Source organism: Grus americana, chromosome 1 (assembly GCF_028858705.1).
Source record: "Grus americana isolate bGruAme1 chromosome 1, bGruAme1.mat, whole genome shotgun sequence".
NCBI lineage: Eukaryota > Metazoa > Chordata > Aves > Gruiformes > Gruidae > Grus > Grus americana.
In genome coordinates, this window is record NC_072852.1 from 63,863,114 (window position 1) to 63,880,837 (window position 17,724).

Here is a 17,724-nt window from a genome sequence, read left to right on the forward strand (position 1 = left end):
GGTCTATTTTCACCCTCTCAAGCAAGTGTGTCCACATACTATATGCATAGAGATCAGTGAAAGGGGACTGATCCTGTCTTTACTGATAGCTCTCTGCAGTTTCAGATCTCAAAAGAGACAAAGCTGTACAGTTTTCTGGCAGGCTTCCATGACATGACCCAGAACTGTCCCCTGTCCTTGAATAATGCCCTGAATTCTTGATTTTCTCTCCTTTTAACTCCTTCCCAACAACACTTCTTCCCATGGAGGTCCTGCCACCGGCTTTCAAAACAAACACGCTTATTCCATTAGTCGTTCTTGCTCTACATCCAAAGCGGGAGCTCCGTCGCACCAGGTGACCCGCCACCTCCTGAGCGCAGGGGCCAGCGCGGCACCCTGCTGTGGCGGCACAGTTTTGCAGTAATGCAATAACTGAGAACAGGCTGTGGCTGCCGGCACAAACCTCCCGTGTGTAAGCACAGCACGCTGTGCTAGTGGATCAGCCTAGACAAGTCTTATCTGCAGATTAAATGATTCAGTGGTCCTTACCTAACAAGTGAGGAATTTGTGCCTGGACCCTGACACTTCATCTAAATTTACGCACTGCAATTGGGAAAGGAGCTTAGATTTGTTCAGCTCTCTTCCTGAAAAGGGAGGAAGCAGTTTTCTCTGTAAGTAAATCCAGGTAGTCCCCTGAGAATGACTGCAACAGTAGTTTAGTCTCCTCTTTTAAATCAAAGCTGGGGAAAAAAGGGGGGAAAAAGAAAAAAAAAAAAAAAAAAAGCTTTTTTTACCTCCCTAGTCTTTTTGCATCTTTGCTTCTTCCACCTACCTGCTCTGAGCAGCGCCAGTCTGTGGTTGTGGCTCCTGAGATGAAGAGCTCTCAGGAGCCCTGTGACTGTCCATCCTTTGCAGGCGTTGCAGAGAGGCCTCACCATAGCAGCCTTTTCATCTAACTCAGCAATGTGGAAAATTATAAGGCAGTCAAACTTTGGAGCAGAACTGGGAAAAGGGTTTTTTTGGGGATGGGAGAGGTGGGGGATGTTGGTGTTTGTTTTTTTTTTTTTTTTTACTGGGAGATAGGAGGGGATTATGGAGATAGTTAACAGGATTCTTGTGAGGATGAAGATGGGGACAGATGCATTCCTGGAAGAAGCTTCCCCTCTTTAAAATTTAGCCTCGTCAGAGGTGAGAGACAATACAACACGGGTCCAATGTAGTCGTGCTGTTTGGGACTAAGGAGAGCTGTAGCCGCTACCCCTGTGTTCCCCAGCCCAGGCAGTGAGAAGCTGCTGGAGCCGCTTTCAGGCAGCACATAGCACAGAAAGTTTCCCAAGTCAAAAAAACAATCATCTGACTTGTGTGTGGAGTCACCGGAGCAAGACGACCTGAGTCATGCCTGTGGCAGCGCAGCTGGAGGGATAGTCGCATAGCAGAGCGATGGCTCAACTCACAGGGCAGAGATTTCCACTCCTGCAAGGGGGGCACCCGCTCAGAAAAAGCTGAAGAGCATATGGAGAGGACAGGCACGTGATGTGTAGCCATGCTCCGCTCTGCTTTGGCCGGGGGGGCTCCTGGTGAGCTGGAAGCAGGTGGCTGGGCTCCTTGGCCCGTGCAGCAAGATGGTCTTCCTGAGGAGCACTCAGTGACCCAAATTCCTCTTCTTTTCCTCCCCACAAAAGCCTTGCAGCCCCCTATTCTCTTTACTGATCCTTGAAAAGTTCGTTTTCCTTTTAGGTTCCTTTAAGTTCCTGAAGTCCCTTAGGGTCCTGTTGGGGTGGGAAGGAAAATTGGCTATAGGAGGGGGAAAATAACAATGGGACCGTAGTGCCCAGCTGATCTAGAGAGTCAGAATTCAAAGGTTTGATGTTTGGGTTTAAATGTCCACCAGTTTCGATCCTTCCCATTCCCAGTTTAACCTGAAACACAGCTGCTGCTTTGAATGGCAGGGATTTTTTTTCCCCTCCTTTGTGTTCTCTATATTGATGACTTTTACTGCATTTACTGTGGTTTCCTAACAGCATTTGTCATCTATGACTGAAAAGTGGTAAGAGCTAGGTAGTATGACTGTGGCCGTTATTAGGAGCCCCAGCTGAGCACAGACTACCACCACACTCAGTGTATGATGCCTCTTGTTAAGAAATTGTTTTCCCTCTGTCCGACAGCAAGCGTGGCCCAGTGGCACTCAGCAGATCCTGCTCCCTCCTGCCTGGCAGCAGCTGACCGGGGTGGCCACCCACACTTCTGTCCAGCATGCGACCGTCATCCCAGAGTCCATGGCGGGCACCCAACCACTGGCAGACTGGAGGTAAACTGGAGGTGCTTGGAGGCTCCCTGAAGTACCCACTGGTGCTGGAGGAGGCGTGAGAAGAGTTGGGGTGGGAGGGATGGGGTCCTGTAAGGCTGCAGAGCTGGGGGGAGAAGGGCAGAGGCTGCAGCCTGCCACCCCGCTATCTGAGAGCTGCGGGCAGCTTCTCCATTCCCTGTCCCCAAAGCGGAGTGCTGTGCCCACATCGCTCCCTTCAGTCAGTTCCCTGGGGAAAATGCTCCTTCCTAGGGGGACTGGGAGCCCAGTGGGCCCTGCAGGAGGGTGCCTCAGTGAAGGCAGTGGGAGCCTGCAAAAGAGCTTGCTGAAGAGCCACCGGTTGCATTTTAAACGTGTGCCTGTCTCCCCCCTTTGCAGAAACACCCACGCTCATGGCAGCCATTATAACCCCATCATGCAGCAGCCTGCGCTGTTAGCTAGCCATGTGACTCTCCCCGCAGCCCAGCCCGTCAACGTCGGTGTTGCTCACGTCATGCGCCAGCCGCCCGCCACCACCACCTCCACCAGGAAGAGTAAGCAGCACCAGTCAGCTCCCCGGTGAGTGAGCGCGGCTCCCAGCGCTGGCTTTGGTCATGGCGTCAGTGAGGCAGGAGTCCCTACCTGGGTTGTTCTGAATGCAGCCCTTCAATGCAAGCATGCTGATGAGGGTAGTGTGTGCTGACATCTGTGGGGCAAAATAAAGTTTGTTCCATGGCCCACTAGTGATAAGATCACGCTTTTTATGACTGGGCTCTTTGGTGCCTCACCTTTCCTGCACCCATGTCAGGAGAGCGGAGTGTAAGAGGTAGTCAGGCCCATTGTATACCCAGTGGGCTCCATTTTGTGTGGGAGTTAGTGACTGGAGGGGATGCAAGATAGGAGACTCAGGCCCTGTTCATACAGCTGTGATAACCTGAGGCCCTATAGTAACCATAATTAAAAATGTAACTATATTCTCAGGCCAGTGTGGTGCAATGCCCAGTTGCCAAACCTCTTCTTCCCATGTAATCTCAAAGCACTCCTGAGGTGCGCTGTCTACGTTTCCACAGGGTGGTGCACCTCCAGCGGACCTCATCTTCAGGAACATGTACCTGATGCGTGCACACACGATCTGCCCTTTCAAAAGCAGTGGGATGTTGACCTATCTTCTGAGTTTTAATGCCATGCAGAGTGGAGGACTGGGGTGGCTTTAGGCCACCTTCAAGCTCTCTAGCTCCTAGTGTAGGTGGTTGGCCCCTATCTTCAACAATACACACCGACAACAGATACCCACATTGGTCTTTTTATAATCATGGCAGCATAAAACAAGGAGCACTTTATAAGGACCTCTCATACAGGGGCAGTCCGTAGACACCTAAATCGGTCAACTCTCAGTAGGACCATTTAGCTCTGCAAGGAGGAGACTGGGTTTTGGTTTATACTATGTGGCACAACTCAGGATGATTGTGGTGCCTGTCACAGCCCTGTAATCTTGCCTAGAGGACATGGCCGTTTATGATGTATGTGCAGCTGTTCTGGGGAAAGTCCTCTGGGCTGTGTAACTAGCACATTTCTTTAAAAAAAAAAAAAAAAACAAAACAAACCAGTGCAGAGGGGAGAACCAAAATGGGTCACCACTTGTGCAGTGGCAAAAACAGAGGAGCTTGTGGTTTTCCTGGGTGACTGGACTGGGACCAGAGGAGCTCTGAGTTCACAACCGATTTGACTCTAGTGAAGAGGCCGCTATTTAAATCCTTCCTGTTTATGTGCTCTCTAATGCTGCATTTACTTTGGGTGGGCTCCAGCTGTCTTAGTCCATTCGTAATGTAGAGCAGAGGCAGCTACATCCCCAGCAAGCCAGTAAAAGAGAGTGCCTGTTGCAAGCAGTGTGCCTGCGCAGGGCCTCCCCTCTCCCTTCCCTCTCCAGGGGCAGGCTGGCAGTGTCCGGGAGGAATCAGACCCTTTCAGAGCAATGGGTTTCTACAGCTTCATTAATTGTGATGCTTTTGTAGCCAAATGAGGAACGTGCTCCTTTGGAGAGGAGGATACTCCACGCTACTCATTGGTATTCAAAAAGCACTGCAAATGCTACTGTGCAGCCATTTGTTATGCAAAAGACCCTGTGTAAGTTGGTATAGTGCGATACGTCCAGAATGACTTCCTTTTGATGGATGCCACCTATTTCTTTTGTTAGCTTTTGGGCCAAGCTGAACGTGCAGCCCAGGCTTCACTGTAGAACAAAGCCAGAACTTTATTTTTTTTTCTTTTTGAATCTGCACATGTTCTGCAATAGGCATAAGAAATACAAGAAGGAAAGAAAACGTGGGAAATGAGTAAAATGGGCTTTAATCGGTGTGTTGTGGTAAATATTCCCACCTTCAGACCTGTGCCACCCTTCATAGTGGACAGGTTCCATGTTCAGATCCCTGATCAAGTGGGCCCTTTCCAACTGTCAGGCAGGGAAGCTGAAGTAGGAAGACTGAAAAAAAAAAAACCAAACCAAAACCCAGGACTTGAGAATGTTTTCCTACTGCATAATAAAAAGATTCTTCTTTTCCTTCTGATTTATATATGCTGTATCTGCTGCCTCATATGGGAATGAAATGGAACTGAGTATATGTCCTCCCATCTGCATGCTCTCATCCATGGGACTCCACTATCCTAGAGGATGAAGCATTGGGCAGATATTCATTGATAAGATTCTTAAACAGAAAATTAAATTTTCAACTGAAAGCAGCAGTTTTCCTGATAAATGCTTGTTGTTTTCCACAACAAATTTTACCTTTAGCTTTTTCTGGCCGAAAAATATCTGGTTATGATGCATCCATGCAGGATACAGGAGAAAGGGGTTATCATTTGGGTGGTTCTTTCTTCTGCCACAGCCATACCATGCCTGCCTATATTTTGTATGTCTGGTCTGTGTGACTAGCCTGTACCTCCCAGTGCAAACTCCTGGGAGGCAGCATTTCTCATTCGGAAATTTCTAGGGAAAACAAAATGGAATTTTTTACTAAAATAAACTACTTTTCAGCCAATTATATGAATAAGTCATGTGAGGCACTCTGTCCTTTGAAGAGGTGACTTTGCCAATTTTGCAGTTTCCATAAATCAGTGCCGCTGAATCGGAGACCAGGAATCAAAAGCCATGGTGACGGGCAGCTTAAGCAAACAGAGTTTTAACCAACTAACAACCTTTCCCATTTCCAGAAATGCATCCACCTATGAAGTTTCATCCTCTCAATCCATCAGCTCGCCTCAGCGGTCAAAACGAGTGAAGGAAAACACTCCTCCCCGCTGTGCCATGGTGCACAACAGCCCTGCCTGCAGCACCTCCGTCACGTGCGGCTGGGGCGATGTGGCGACCAGCACCACGCGGGAGCGTCAGCGGCAGACGATAATCATTCCCGACACCCCTAGCCCCGCAGTGAGTGTCATCACTATCAGCAGCGACACGGATGAAGAGGAGGAGCAGAAGCATGCACCCACCAGGTGAGCAGTGGCTCTCCGCTCTTCTCTGTGTGCAGGAGAGACAGAAGCAGAGGGCTGGAGTATCCTGGGAATTGCTGTAGGGTCCCAGGAGTTACAGTTGGGTCTCAGCACCCAGGTCATCTTCTGTTTGAGAAATAAGGCGATGGGAAGGCTAAAATACTAGCTGAGGACTCTGCAGACTTAGGTGATGTTCCCTACTGTGCTGTATGTACATTTGCTGTGTGACCTTGGAGAAGTGTAGTAGTCTCTCTGTGCCATAGTTTGTCACCTGTAAGAAGAAATAATAATAGGTTTTTTCTGTCTCACAGGACTGTTGAAAGGAGACTTTAGAGATCCTATGCTGATGAGCCCCTTAAGTCAGATGATAGCTGTTTGAAACAAAGACAGAGAGAAAGGCTTGGAAGGAAGGTAGCTTAAAATTGTCTTTTCTCTTTCTAAGTGATACAGGCATTGTAAAGAGCATTAAATGACATCTTCCATATGTGCTTTTTTCCGTAAAAAGGTCCCAAAACCAGTTAGTGGTTGTGTTGTAAACACTCAATAATGGTAAATACATTGCAAGGGTTTGCTCAGTTCTGATTGTGTTGCCAAAACATCCCTGAACTATTAAGTGGTAGAAACTGATGGCTTTTTGACTGAATGTGCAGAGGGGTGTAGATGAGGCTATAAAGACCGTGGTGACTGAGTTTGGTCCTCGGGAGAATTAACTCACCTGAGTAAACCGTGTGGCCCAGGACAGCTGCCACTGCTGATCGTCTGCTGCAGATGAGAGAGGACTTCATTTTCCAGGACACTCTTTTCAGCGCCTTTCATCAGAGGAAAGCACTCTAGGCATCCCATCTGATGCCAGTCATAAGATATCACTCTGCTGTATAAGTTGTAGAGAAGTAGCCTTGCAAACAGCTAAATAATTCTGCCATCTTTATGTAGGTAAATGAGCTAGGAATTTTTTAACTTTATCCCTCCAGTATTGTCATCAGAGAATTTTTTTTTTATTATTATTTAGGACGTGCTCCACAGCAGATTTCCCTTTAATTATTAGAGATACCTATCTGTATCTCTCCGCCGTGGTGATAAGTGGAGCACTGCAAATGTGCACAGAAAAAATGAGATGGGTTTGGCCTCAAGGAGCTAAAAATCTGTGATGAGGAGCCATACAATTCAGGCATCTAGGGCTGCAATTTCCACCTTCCACCAGCCACCGCTGCTTCCCATTCTCCTCCTTACCACTGAACTCCAAAGAGCAGCAAGAGCTCAGTGCCTCTCGCATTCAAACTTGCCATGAATGCAATGGTTATCGTGGGGAATTGATCACAGGACAGCATAACATATTTCACCTTGAAACAAAATAAAAAATTGTTACAGTATTCCTTAGTTTGGTAGGGAGAAGGAAGCGTGTTTCCAGAAAGAGTTGAATGAAGGTCAGCGTGGAAGTCTAGACTAGAAATGAGGAAAAAAGAAAGGAAAAGACAAAAGAGATGCTGAAAACTAAGGTTGTGAGTTTGGGCAGCATGAAGAGGACAGGTATCCCAAGGGTCATGGTAGCTATTTGCAAGCATATTCAGGGAGACAGACAGAATAAAGTTCTGGAAAATGTCTGGAAATCAAGTTGGGAGCTTGGGGTATTGAAATATTCGGGCAAGGTCTGCTGAGGGGTTAGGAAAGTAGTCCCGGGAGCCAGACTTACATAAACAAACTGGCTTTGATATAACTAAAGCATACTCAGGACACGTTCCTGCCTGGGATCAGATCCCTGGCTACTTTTTGTATCCATATGGCATACATATACAGAGTGCCAGGGCAACAGCATTCCTGGAAGGCCAAAGCTTAAGAACTAGATTTAATTTTTGAGCCATGTAGAGACATTTCATGCGGATACAGGCTGTTTTCAGACGCCTTTTGGAATTGCCTGTGCAGATGTAACCAGAGCAAGTGGAGAATTAGGGACAGAGAGACAGATGGAAAACAGCATGTCCAAAATGAGAATTGTTGGTTAAAGTCTCCAGGAGAGTGAAATCAGCTCACTCAGAGCCTTTTGACCTGGGCATATCTAAGACCAGATTCTCCTCTGGAGTAAGAATGTAGCTTCCAGTCAAGGAAGCTGCATCAGTATTTAATGCCAATGAGCCTTGCCCCTGCCAAAGTTGAGGTCTTTTTCATTGAGAACACGTTTAGGAAAGTACCTCCAAGTTTTCTTGTGCATTTTTTTGGCTCCGAGAAAAGTGGGAGTGACACTGAAGTATGTACTGTACTGTAATCAGTGCCCAAATGTTCAGGATCTGAGTCAAAAATGAAACCGTGCAAAGATTGTGTTGTCTTGCCCGTATTTATGCAAGTATTACCCTGTTGGGCAATAGCTGTGGTGTGGGGATGAAAACTAAGGAATAACTTGAAATGTGCTATTGGTCACATCCTAACAGTATTAGCTTTTTCTAGATTAGAATACAGAAATCGTATAGCACTGGACAGATCAAAGTTAATTCCTGATCCCATCTTATTGATAGCAGTGATATCTTTGCATTAACTGCACTGACGTTGGATCAGCTCCTGAATTTGTGACAGCACTTCCTTCTCTTATTTTCTGGGGGACTGGAAATTCCTCTTTGACCCATGAGATTAAAAATATTTATTTTATGGATTGCTTGGCGAAGAAGGATTAGAGCTACCTGTGGTTGTGCGAAGCACTAGCTCCTTCGATGATGTAAGAGCTCCTAAGTCTCGGTTTTAAGTAGGACTGGTAATGCTGATAAAATATGATACTGCTGATGCAGTAAAGGAGCCCTACAGCTTGGATTTACTCTGACAGAAAAGCCTCTCTGTAATACCAGAGCAGCAGAGAGAGCTTTTCTAGTACAGGGGATGCAACTTTTTTATTGGTAAAAGAAAAATCTGAAGAATTCGTTGTGATATGGGCAGAATTTTCCTTTTCCTAATGAAAAGCACAGATGTTCAAGTAGGATGTTTATGAAATACCAACCACCCGGGCAGGCAGGACAGCACGTTGCTTGTTCTTTGCTCACATGTGTGTTTTGCCCTGTTGATGAGTGTAGCTTGGTGTAATCTTTTTAAAATCAATAGTCATCTGAAAGTATTGGGTTCCTGTTGGGTGAAGGTGCTGGGGAGGTGGTGCAAGGTGGACTCTGGAGGGCCTGCTCAATGGAGCCTTGTCAAAGGGGGCCATCTACTGGGCCCTGGCCCCATGCCTGGGGCAAAAATCAGAGGACCTCAGGTACAGTTCGGCAGGGACAGTTCTCAGAGAAATAGAGATTTTCAGGGGGAAATTTCCTGATTAAAAAAGTCAATTTGTCAAAACCAAGGCTTTTTGCAGGCTACACTGAGATTTTTATAATAATATCCCCAACACAGTAAAATCTGGGGAAGCTTCAAAACTGCAAAAATTTTGACCGTTTTTTTTAACGGGAACAAAACATGAGGTAGTTAACTAATTAAGGGGAAGACTTCTCTTTTCTGGTTTAACAGAGGGTTTTTTTTCTTCTTTCAAAATGTAAGGAAATAAATTTTGAAATGGTCAAAATAAAAAAGGAACATTTTGACTGACTAAAACTGTTTTTGCCTGATGCCCACAAAATTTTGCACGTGACATTTTGTCCCGTAGAACAGTAGAAAAAAATTAGCACATAAAAAGCATTATATGGACAGGAAACAGTTTTGTGACCCTGTTTGTTTATCACCAGTGAATTTCTAGACTCTCAATTCAGCATCCTTTACAGAGACCTCTATAAGCTAAAGAGATGTTTACTGCTGTGCTGTTATTTATTCTGGAAAGAAGAATTTAGGTCCAACCATTACCTGTAAAGCACTGAAGAAAGTAGAAAACAGAGCATAGGCTTGATATTTTTCTTATAAATTTGTTCCTCTTAAGTTTCTCTACTTGCCCTAGCAAGAAGGTCAGCCAGCCAGCCAAACAGTGCAACTGCAATCTCAGTAATCGGCACACATATTCAGCAAGTAGTAGGGGTTAAGAACTCCCCGGTACTTAACAGCAACTTCACATGGTGCAATGGTTTAAATGTAAATCCTCCATTGATTAAATATTTCTGAGGCTTAGAAGTGGAGAAAAATAAAGCAACAACTTAAACACAGAGCAGAGAGGCACAAGTGCAGCCTGGGATGGCTGAGTTGTGGCTGGGAGGGAGGGAGAGCACAGGTGGTCCTGCAGGAGGGATGTGCCGGGCTGCACTGGTCGAGCAGCGAGGAGTATTTCCATGGCCCGCCAAGGGCCGTGTCGCAGAGTGCAGCAGGAGGAAGGGGTAGAAAGGCAGTGGCGGTGGTCGTTGTGATGGGCTTAGATGACTTCCCATCCAAGCAATGAGTGCAGCAGCCAAGGAAAACATGACTTTTCTTGAAACAATACAGTGATGGCCTTGAGGTGGGTGGTTTTGAGGGTGCTTCCACCCCAAAGAGGCAGGAGACCCCCTCACTTCCCCACTGCCTGCTCTGTTTGCACTGGTATCATATGTAACACCTCTCCAGTTTGGCTTTCTGTGGGATCTTCACAGTAATCTCTGTCTTCCTGGGCAAGACAGACTGACCACAACTGTCGTGGGCATACTGAGTAACTGCCTCACTGGCCATCTTCTCTGGCCCAAAATTCTTGCAGGGTTGAGTTTTTTTGCTTTTTCTTGAGATGGTAAACTATACAGTGAAGTCTCTGTGTGACTCTCACCTTTATAACTGAGCATGAGCTGATGCAAATCGTTCATTCACCTTATTCACGTCATAGCGTAATGGTGGTGAAGCCTACGTCAGAGGGCCTTCATTCCCCTTACGCACAGAAATCGCAGGCAGGCACAAACCAGGTGTTTTTGCCAACTTGCTGATGTGCGCATGTGAGGGTCAAAATACCATTTGTAATTCTCTGACATCTAGCCTATTGTGGCTATGTTATGCTGTGCATAGTAATGCACTGACTCTGCATAGCAATACGTTGACTAACCACAGTCATCTGGTAAAAAGATTGCTGCCTTCCATCTCCAGAAGACACACTGACATGCAACTAATACTTAAAATAACAGAGATAGACAGTAGCTCTCTCAGCAAACCTTCAGCAGCAGAACCTTTACAACCTGCTAAGTGATTCCGTATATATGACTTAAATAGCTACAGCACGTGCTGTGTAGCCTAATAAAACGGCCTCAGTGTAGTGCTTGATAAATATTTCTTCCCATCACAAAGAAGGTGAGAGCAGATTAACAGGTCGGGATGGAGGTTGAGCTGAAGAGAGAGGGGCATGTTTTCAGCACTGAGCTATGCCTGGCACAAGATTTCAACGTGAAGAGAGCAATTGCAGTTGTAGTGTGAGTTTTTGTTGGCTGACTCTATACTTTCCTAGAATAGGTGGATTAATCTGAAGCAGCAAACTGAAAAGGTTGCATGTTACTAAGTTTTCAGAAACCTGGAAGAGAATTTTTGTAGATGTGATGTAAAGCTAATGTGCCATGGTATACATGCACACCAGCTCAAAGACACAGTTGTGGGATGGGTGCCTTCTTCCCCCAAACTAGGTGGCCATCTTGGTGACCTTCAGAGCCGAGAGCCTCTGTTGCTATAGCGTCAGCCACACTGAAAGGTTTATATCTCTGTGGGTGAACTGTGCACTGAAGAATTGCCCCTGCTAGACTCCATTTGCTTTTTCTGGGGTTCTGGTGTAACTTGAGATACTCAGGGGAAAAAGATCCTGTTCATGCAGTGCTATCACGTACTGAGCTTTTGGGCTGGGCCTTCAGCAAGCAGAAATCATCTCAATTTGCACTGTTACAAGAGCTGTTGTCCCTGTCCTTGACTATTTAAATGGTTCCAATGCTGTTTTAACACCTAATTCAGTATCTTCTTTTCCTTAATTTCCTTTCTCTTTTCATTCTCAACATCTACCTTTGGCACCTGTCCATTAACAGTATCTGAGATGCCCACCTTAGTGCCTGTGCACAAGCTATCTTCTCTTTCCTCCGTTAGACTTTTCCTTGAGATCTTGTCTTGCTGTGGGGAATAGGGACCCACGTTTGTCTCTGCTGTGCGCTCACGAGGGTGGTATATGTTAGAGAGTTTTCTCCAAGACCTGCTTCTGCATGTTCAAAGGCACCGTTGTGCTCTGTGTCTGCATGTTGGACAGACATGAATTGTTTTGGGCTCAGGTTTGAGAACAAGCTCTTTGGGACCAGGTGGGAACGGGCTACCACTCATAAACTAATAGTAAATGTACAAAACAATGCATATTTTTTCCAGCTGCTGTTCTGAAAGGGAGGATGCAGCTCCAGCCAGTAAGGGTTAAAAGGCTTTCCTGGCTTATTGCTTTTCAGTCTGTGTAGATGGATTTGATGCCACTTTGGTAATCTTCCCTTCTCCCTCCTCTGGAGAATTAAAATACACCTACCCACATAATGCAGGCAGGCACGCAAGCTGACCAGGAACACATGCCGACTCTCAACACTACTAAATCACGTATGCTGCTGCTACTGTGCTTGCAGGAGGGAAAGCAATTACCAGGCTTGGAGTGAGCTTAATAGGAAGGGGGCAGGACTTTTAATAGTATTTTTCTGTGTAAGCACAAACATCCCCAAAAGCTGTGGCTGAGTTATAGGAATACAGTAAGCTTGCTGAGTAGGCAAGTGCTGTGTCAACAGGTAAAAGCTCTCAGTCCTGACAGTTTGTGAGCAGGGAAGGCAATACATCAGCCTGGACCTCACACAGATAACTCCTGCATTAGTGCAAGGTGGGGAGAGCAGCTGGAAGGAGGGCAGTTGCTGGCTATCAAGGAGGCTTTGAGAAGGAGGAACGCTAGCTCTTCTGGGTTGAATTTTCAAAAGCCCCCATTTTGACTTAATGTGTATCTTTAAGCCTGTGAATCAACTGATTTTCAGCATGAGTTGGGCCTTTGATGCTTTTGAAATTGCCACCCTTAATCTCCAGGGCAGGCTATAGTACAGCAGGTGCCAAGCTCTGGGTATGTGTGAATAGTCCTGACTGACTTCTCTGCCTGCTCTAACATTAACCGCAGTCGTTACCTTTCCTAAAGACAAAAATGCAGCTGCTTTCGATGGGACTCCTCGTGTGCTTGAAAGGATGCAGCCTGCTGAATCGAGAGGCTAATCACTTGGGCCCTATTCCTGCAAATATTTACCCATGTGCTCTAGCTCTGTTACTGGAACAGTCCAGCTGACTTCAGTGGATGACACGTATTAGTGGTGCTGAGCACTTTGCGTAAGGCCTGGCAGGACCATAGCTCTGGTCCTTTCCAGTTTCCCGTCCATGAAATGAGTTTACTATCCTGCTATGGTCCCTCTCTCTAGAAAGGTTTGGGTTTGGGGTCACTTATTTGTTTAACCAAACATCTACTTGATTTTTCTTGTTGGAACCAAGGAGCTATAACACTTTGAAGGAGAAGGCTCCTTATGCTCCCTGCTTTGAGAAGCCCTCAATCACATTGGTGAAAATTATGTTCATTTTAAAAGAAAACATAACACAGATTACACAGAAAAATACCTTTCCAGTTCTACAGCTCAGCCTTCCCATGTCAAGTGTCAGCGGAGAGCAAGTATTTCCAGTTCAGCAGCTCAGCCACTTATGTAAGGAAGGGACTGTAAAAGAATAGCTAGACCTTATCAGTTGTCAGAAAACTCTTTAGTGACTTGATTTTTCTTTATAAAATGTAATAACTGTCAGAGGTAGAGAATATATATCTCTTCCCAACTGGCAGCCAAGGGTAGCTGCAAAGGGCAAGCAGTGCGGATACTCATAAATGCATGATTACAGGCATTTCTACTGAAGGAGAGAGGAATATTGATGCAATATTCGTCACTTTTATTGGCTTAATGTTCTTCTTTCATAGCACCATATCCAAACTGCCACATCTTTTTTCACATACAGTAGTTGTCCATCTAAGATACGCTGTTGCTTTTTCCATTTCTAATCCAGTGCTCTCCAGCTCCTTCTGGAAAACCAGAATACGAGGGTTTGCTGTCTTACACCTTCCTCATCAAAAAGATCCCTGCCCCTGCCAAGACTGCTTTCAGCTTCCAGGTTGCTGTGCAATAGCTTCCCCCCTTCTTCATCATCTACCCTGTTTCACATGTCAATGCTTTAGGATAGCAGGGGCCTCTCGAGATGTATTTTTCACTGTGTGTAGAACAACATGGTCTTGCATCCTCTTCTGGGCACACCAGGATCCTGTGATGATAGCCCAGGATAGGTCTGTGTGATGGTGACTTGTTTGTGAATGCAGCACCCTGAGGCATTCTGTAACAGAGGAGACAATAGCTTTTCTGTTACAAGTCTTGGGAGCGAGGTGGTGAGTTGCAGCTCGTGAATGCTGACAGAGAGGCTTTGGAACGGACAAGTTGAAGGGAACCCACCAGTGCTCCTCTAGCACTGTGAAAAATAAATCAGGCAAAAAATGTCCTTGGAAGGAATCTGTACTCAGGAGCTGCTCCACCTTTTCCTGGGTGAGAAGCGATGCTGAGACTAGAGAACTAATGGCGCGATCACAGACAAAGACCAGATTAATCAGCTGTTCCCTGGACTGGACTGGCCAGAGTGAGAGAACGGAGAGGAGACTCCATGGGAAAGGGATCTTTCTCTTTTCAAAGTGCGCACTCAGGAAGTTAAGAGATGGATTCCTTTTTCTCCATGGCATTTCTGTTCCTGTTGGGGCTGTTTCCACCATTAAGCCTAATTACTTAGCTTTTTATGTGCTATCCATTTCTTTTCATCATTTTAAAAACTTCAGTTGCCATAACAACATAATGCAATCAGTGAAACATAGCAGCTATTTTCTGTAGTCAAGGTCTGTGCACTGTCAAGGATGTGAGCCATTTAAGCAAATCTTCACCATCCCCCTTCCTCCCTCCTCTTTCTTGCTCTCTCTTTTTCTCCCTAAACAAGCTCATAACAGGAAGGAGAAACCATCAGGAATAATTAGACACAATAGCAAAGCAAATCCCAATCGTACTCCTGCAGTCTAGTCTAATGAACTTCTAGCACTAATCTTGGAAGTGTTGATGTTCTTTTTTAATCACTTTTTTGATGTCATAGATAGATTAGCTGCAGCAGGACCTTGATAATCCACGCTAGAGTCAGGAGACCCAGTGCCTATTCAGAGAAAGAAAACTGCAAGCTTTATATGCTTGGCTCGTTTTTTCTTCATTCGTTCCTCAGTTTCAAATGTTTATTGAGAATATATGCCCATTGTGCCATATTAGTAAATAGAATGGAGTGTATTTTGTAGATTCATGGGATTTAAGCATGAAAAGTCGTAGCATCTATTATTAAATCATTGCTGGAAGGCTGGGAGAAACTGCCACATTTTTGTGTGGGTGGTGAGACTTGCAACAAAGCATAGTATAACTGCTGGGCTTCTACTGCACACATATATAAAAAGCAGTCTGAAAATAAATCTGGCAGTCTGGTTCAGTGCTATTCTAAGCAGTGTGAATATAAGATCTATCCACAATGTCTTACTCGCTCCTTGACCTCCATGAAGGCTTTCCTGGAATAGCAACGAGTGAGTTTCAAAGCCTGGGATTTGGCTTAAGCCGCCTCTATCTGGCGGAGGGCTAAAGGGTGCGCTTTGCCTTTACAGAGCTAGTCTGCCGTGGGCCGAGTCTTCTGGTGGCTTCCGAGTCAGTCATTGCCCATTCACTCTTTCCACTTGTGTGCTTGTGTTTCAGCACCTTGTCCAAGCAAAGGAAGAACGTCATCAGCTGTGTCACCGTGCATGACTCCCCCTACTCGGATTCCTCCAGCAACAACAGCCCTTACGCTGTGCAGCATCGTGCAGGGCAGAATAACGGAAACACCTATGACACCAAAGGGGTTCCAGAGACTCACTGCAGTGGGAACCCCCGAACGATCATCGTGCCACCACTGAAAACCCAGGCCAGTGAGGTGTTGGTAGAGTGCGATAGCCTGGCACCAGGTAAATTGCACCTCTTCCGTCAAGAAAATTAGTAAGAAATAAATGATTTATCTTGGAAGAATCTCATTGTTCGGTTTCATTTTGTTTGTTTGTTTATTTTGTTTTCCAAAGAAACCGTGCTCCTGCCCTTCTCTCAAGTGACACATCTGTTCTTGGGAGCCGTATTGCATTATTGATGTACCCTGGTACACTCAGGGGTCACAGGGGCCAGTGTTGGTCCCAGTTACTTCTGTACAAACCCAAGAACAGAATACAGCCTTTAGCTCAACATTTGACATGAAAGGCTCCCAAATGCAAGTGTGAACCCTTCTGCCTTGCCTTTCCGTAGGTTTACTGTAAAATGGGTAAGAGATTGAAAACACATGTCCATTTTCATCCAAACTTGTTGATGTTTCTGGGAAGAACACTTCCCCAGGATCTTCATTCTGGACTGATGCGGTTTGCTCATCCAGAGCCTCTGCAATGCTAGGTAGTACAGTGTGTTGAAAAGGAGCTTATGGTGGAAGTCTGGCCCGAAGCAATTGGCTTTGAGCTATTTGGCAGTCCTTTCTTTTGATGCACTGCTGGTGAACACAAAGGCTCAGAGGGTGAGCTCCCCACTAGCTGCTCCTCCCTCCCCTTCTACTCACCGTGAGGTCAGCCAAACCAGGGCTTTTTTGTGCTGTGCACACTATACTATCCTTCCTCTCCTTGGGATTTGTACCTGCATCGTACAGTTCTGCTGGCAGAAGGTTTCTCGCACTTCTGAAGGATCTATAAAGCCTTCTCTGGGCCTGGTTTGGGTCCAGATACCAGGTCTGCTTGTCTGCCTCTAGGATAACAGGCTGGCCATGTATATGAAGGACTGCTGAGGTACTCTGTTAATTAAGAGAAACCATTTTCTTATCCTGCTTCTGTTGTGTATCTCCTCCCAAAAGCCACTCTGAAGGAGATTCAGTGAGGAAAAGGTAGGGTGAGCAATTAAAAAATGTGATGTAAGCTACAAATGTGTTTCCTTTCCTGGCACAGTCACCACCAGTCACCACTCATCCTCCTACAAGTCCAAGTCCTCCAGCACCGTGACCTCCACCAGCGGTCACTCTTCAGGGAGCTCGTCTGGAGCCGTTGCCTATAGGCAGCAGCGACCAGGAGCACATTTCCAGCAGCAGCAGCCTCTTAATCTAAGTCAGGTAAGTCAACTGAGACAGATTTTGGTGGTGCATCATCCAGCTGTTACCTACCGCTCCTCCAGCAGGAGGGGCTGTCCTGTTCCAGTCTAAGGATAGTTGGGGCCCCGTGTCAAGTTTGATCAACTTGTTTCAACTTCACTGCAGACCTTGATCTTCCAGCTCAGGCAGTAGAGGTAGTGCAGATCCCACCCCTGAGTGGGCCGGCGGTACCCTTGCCATGCGTTTTAAAGTCAGATGATCTAACAGTGTGAGGAGGAAGAATATGAGAGAGAGGGTGCGGTGGCTCAGATGCCAAAGAGTGGAGCAGGACCGTGTGGGAAGGACTGAATTCTCTGTAGCTGTGGGGAGTGTGTTCTTCATCTTGAAAGGGAGTGCATCAGCCTGGCTGCAGGATTGGGAGAGAAGCCCCGATCAGATGTGACAAGGCAAAGCAAAGCCTCTACGCATATACATGACCTCATGTAATGAGTTCGATCCATCCCATGATAAACCTGGGCTGAGATCTGGACAAATCTCGTTACTTGGTGGCATGCAGTTCTCAAGATGTTTCATAGTCTGTGATCAAAAGACCCAGGGGCTCCTCAGGAGCTTCAGTAAATAATGCCCTTTTCACATACTGCACCTGGGGCCTCTCTTCCCCGAGGTGAGATAATGAGAGTAGGGAAGTTACAGCACAGTTACCAGCATTTCAAGAGGAGAAAGTCTGGAGAGCTGAGAGGACAGCGCTGGGTTGTATCCAGAGCTGGATATAAGCAGAACTGGTTTAAAAAAAATAATCTGGGGGAGAAGACTGTCCCCTCCCCCTCAAAATGTAGTTGAAATTTAAACAAACTTGAAATAAGAGTGAGTGAAAATGGAGGAAGCGGGTGAGA

At 46.1% G+C, this 17,724-nt stretch overlaps 1 protein-coding gene across 10 annotated transcripts in view; it reads left to right on the forward strand.

Annotated features, from left to right (window-relative positions):
- The window catches only part of HIPK2 (homeodomain interacting protein kinase 2), a 141,683-nt gene that overhangs the window by 111,834 nt on the left and 12,125 nt on the right, over positions 1-17,724 (forward strand). For 9 of the 10 annotated variants that reach the window (XM_054814346.1, XM_054814291.1, XM_054814355.1 and 6 more), the window contains 5 exons: positions 2,145-2,287; positions 2,663-2,842; positions 5,471-5,752; positions 15,436-15,683; positions 16,692-16,852. In XM_054814346.1, the coding sequence (XP_054670321.1) occupies positions 2,145-2,287; positions 2,663-2,842; positions 5,471-5,752; positions 15,436-15,683; positions 16,692-16,852 (1,014 nt within the window). Of the gene's footprint in view, positions 1-2,144; positions 2,288-2,662; positions 2,843-5,470; positions 5,753-15,435; positions 15,742-16,691; positions 16,853-17,724 lie in introns of those variants that run through there. The other variant, XM_054814367.1, reaches the window with a different exon arrangement.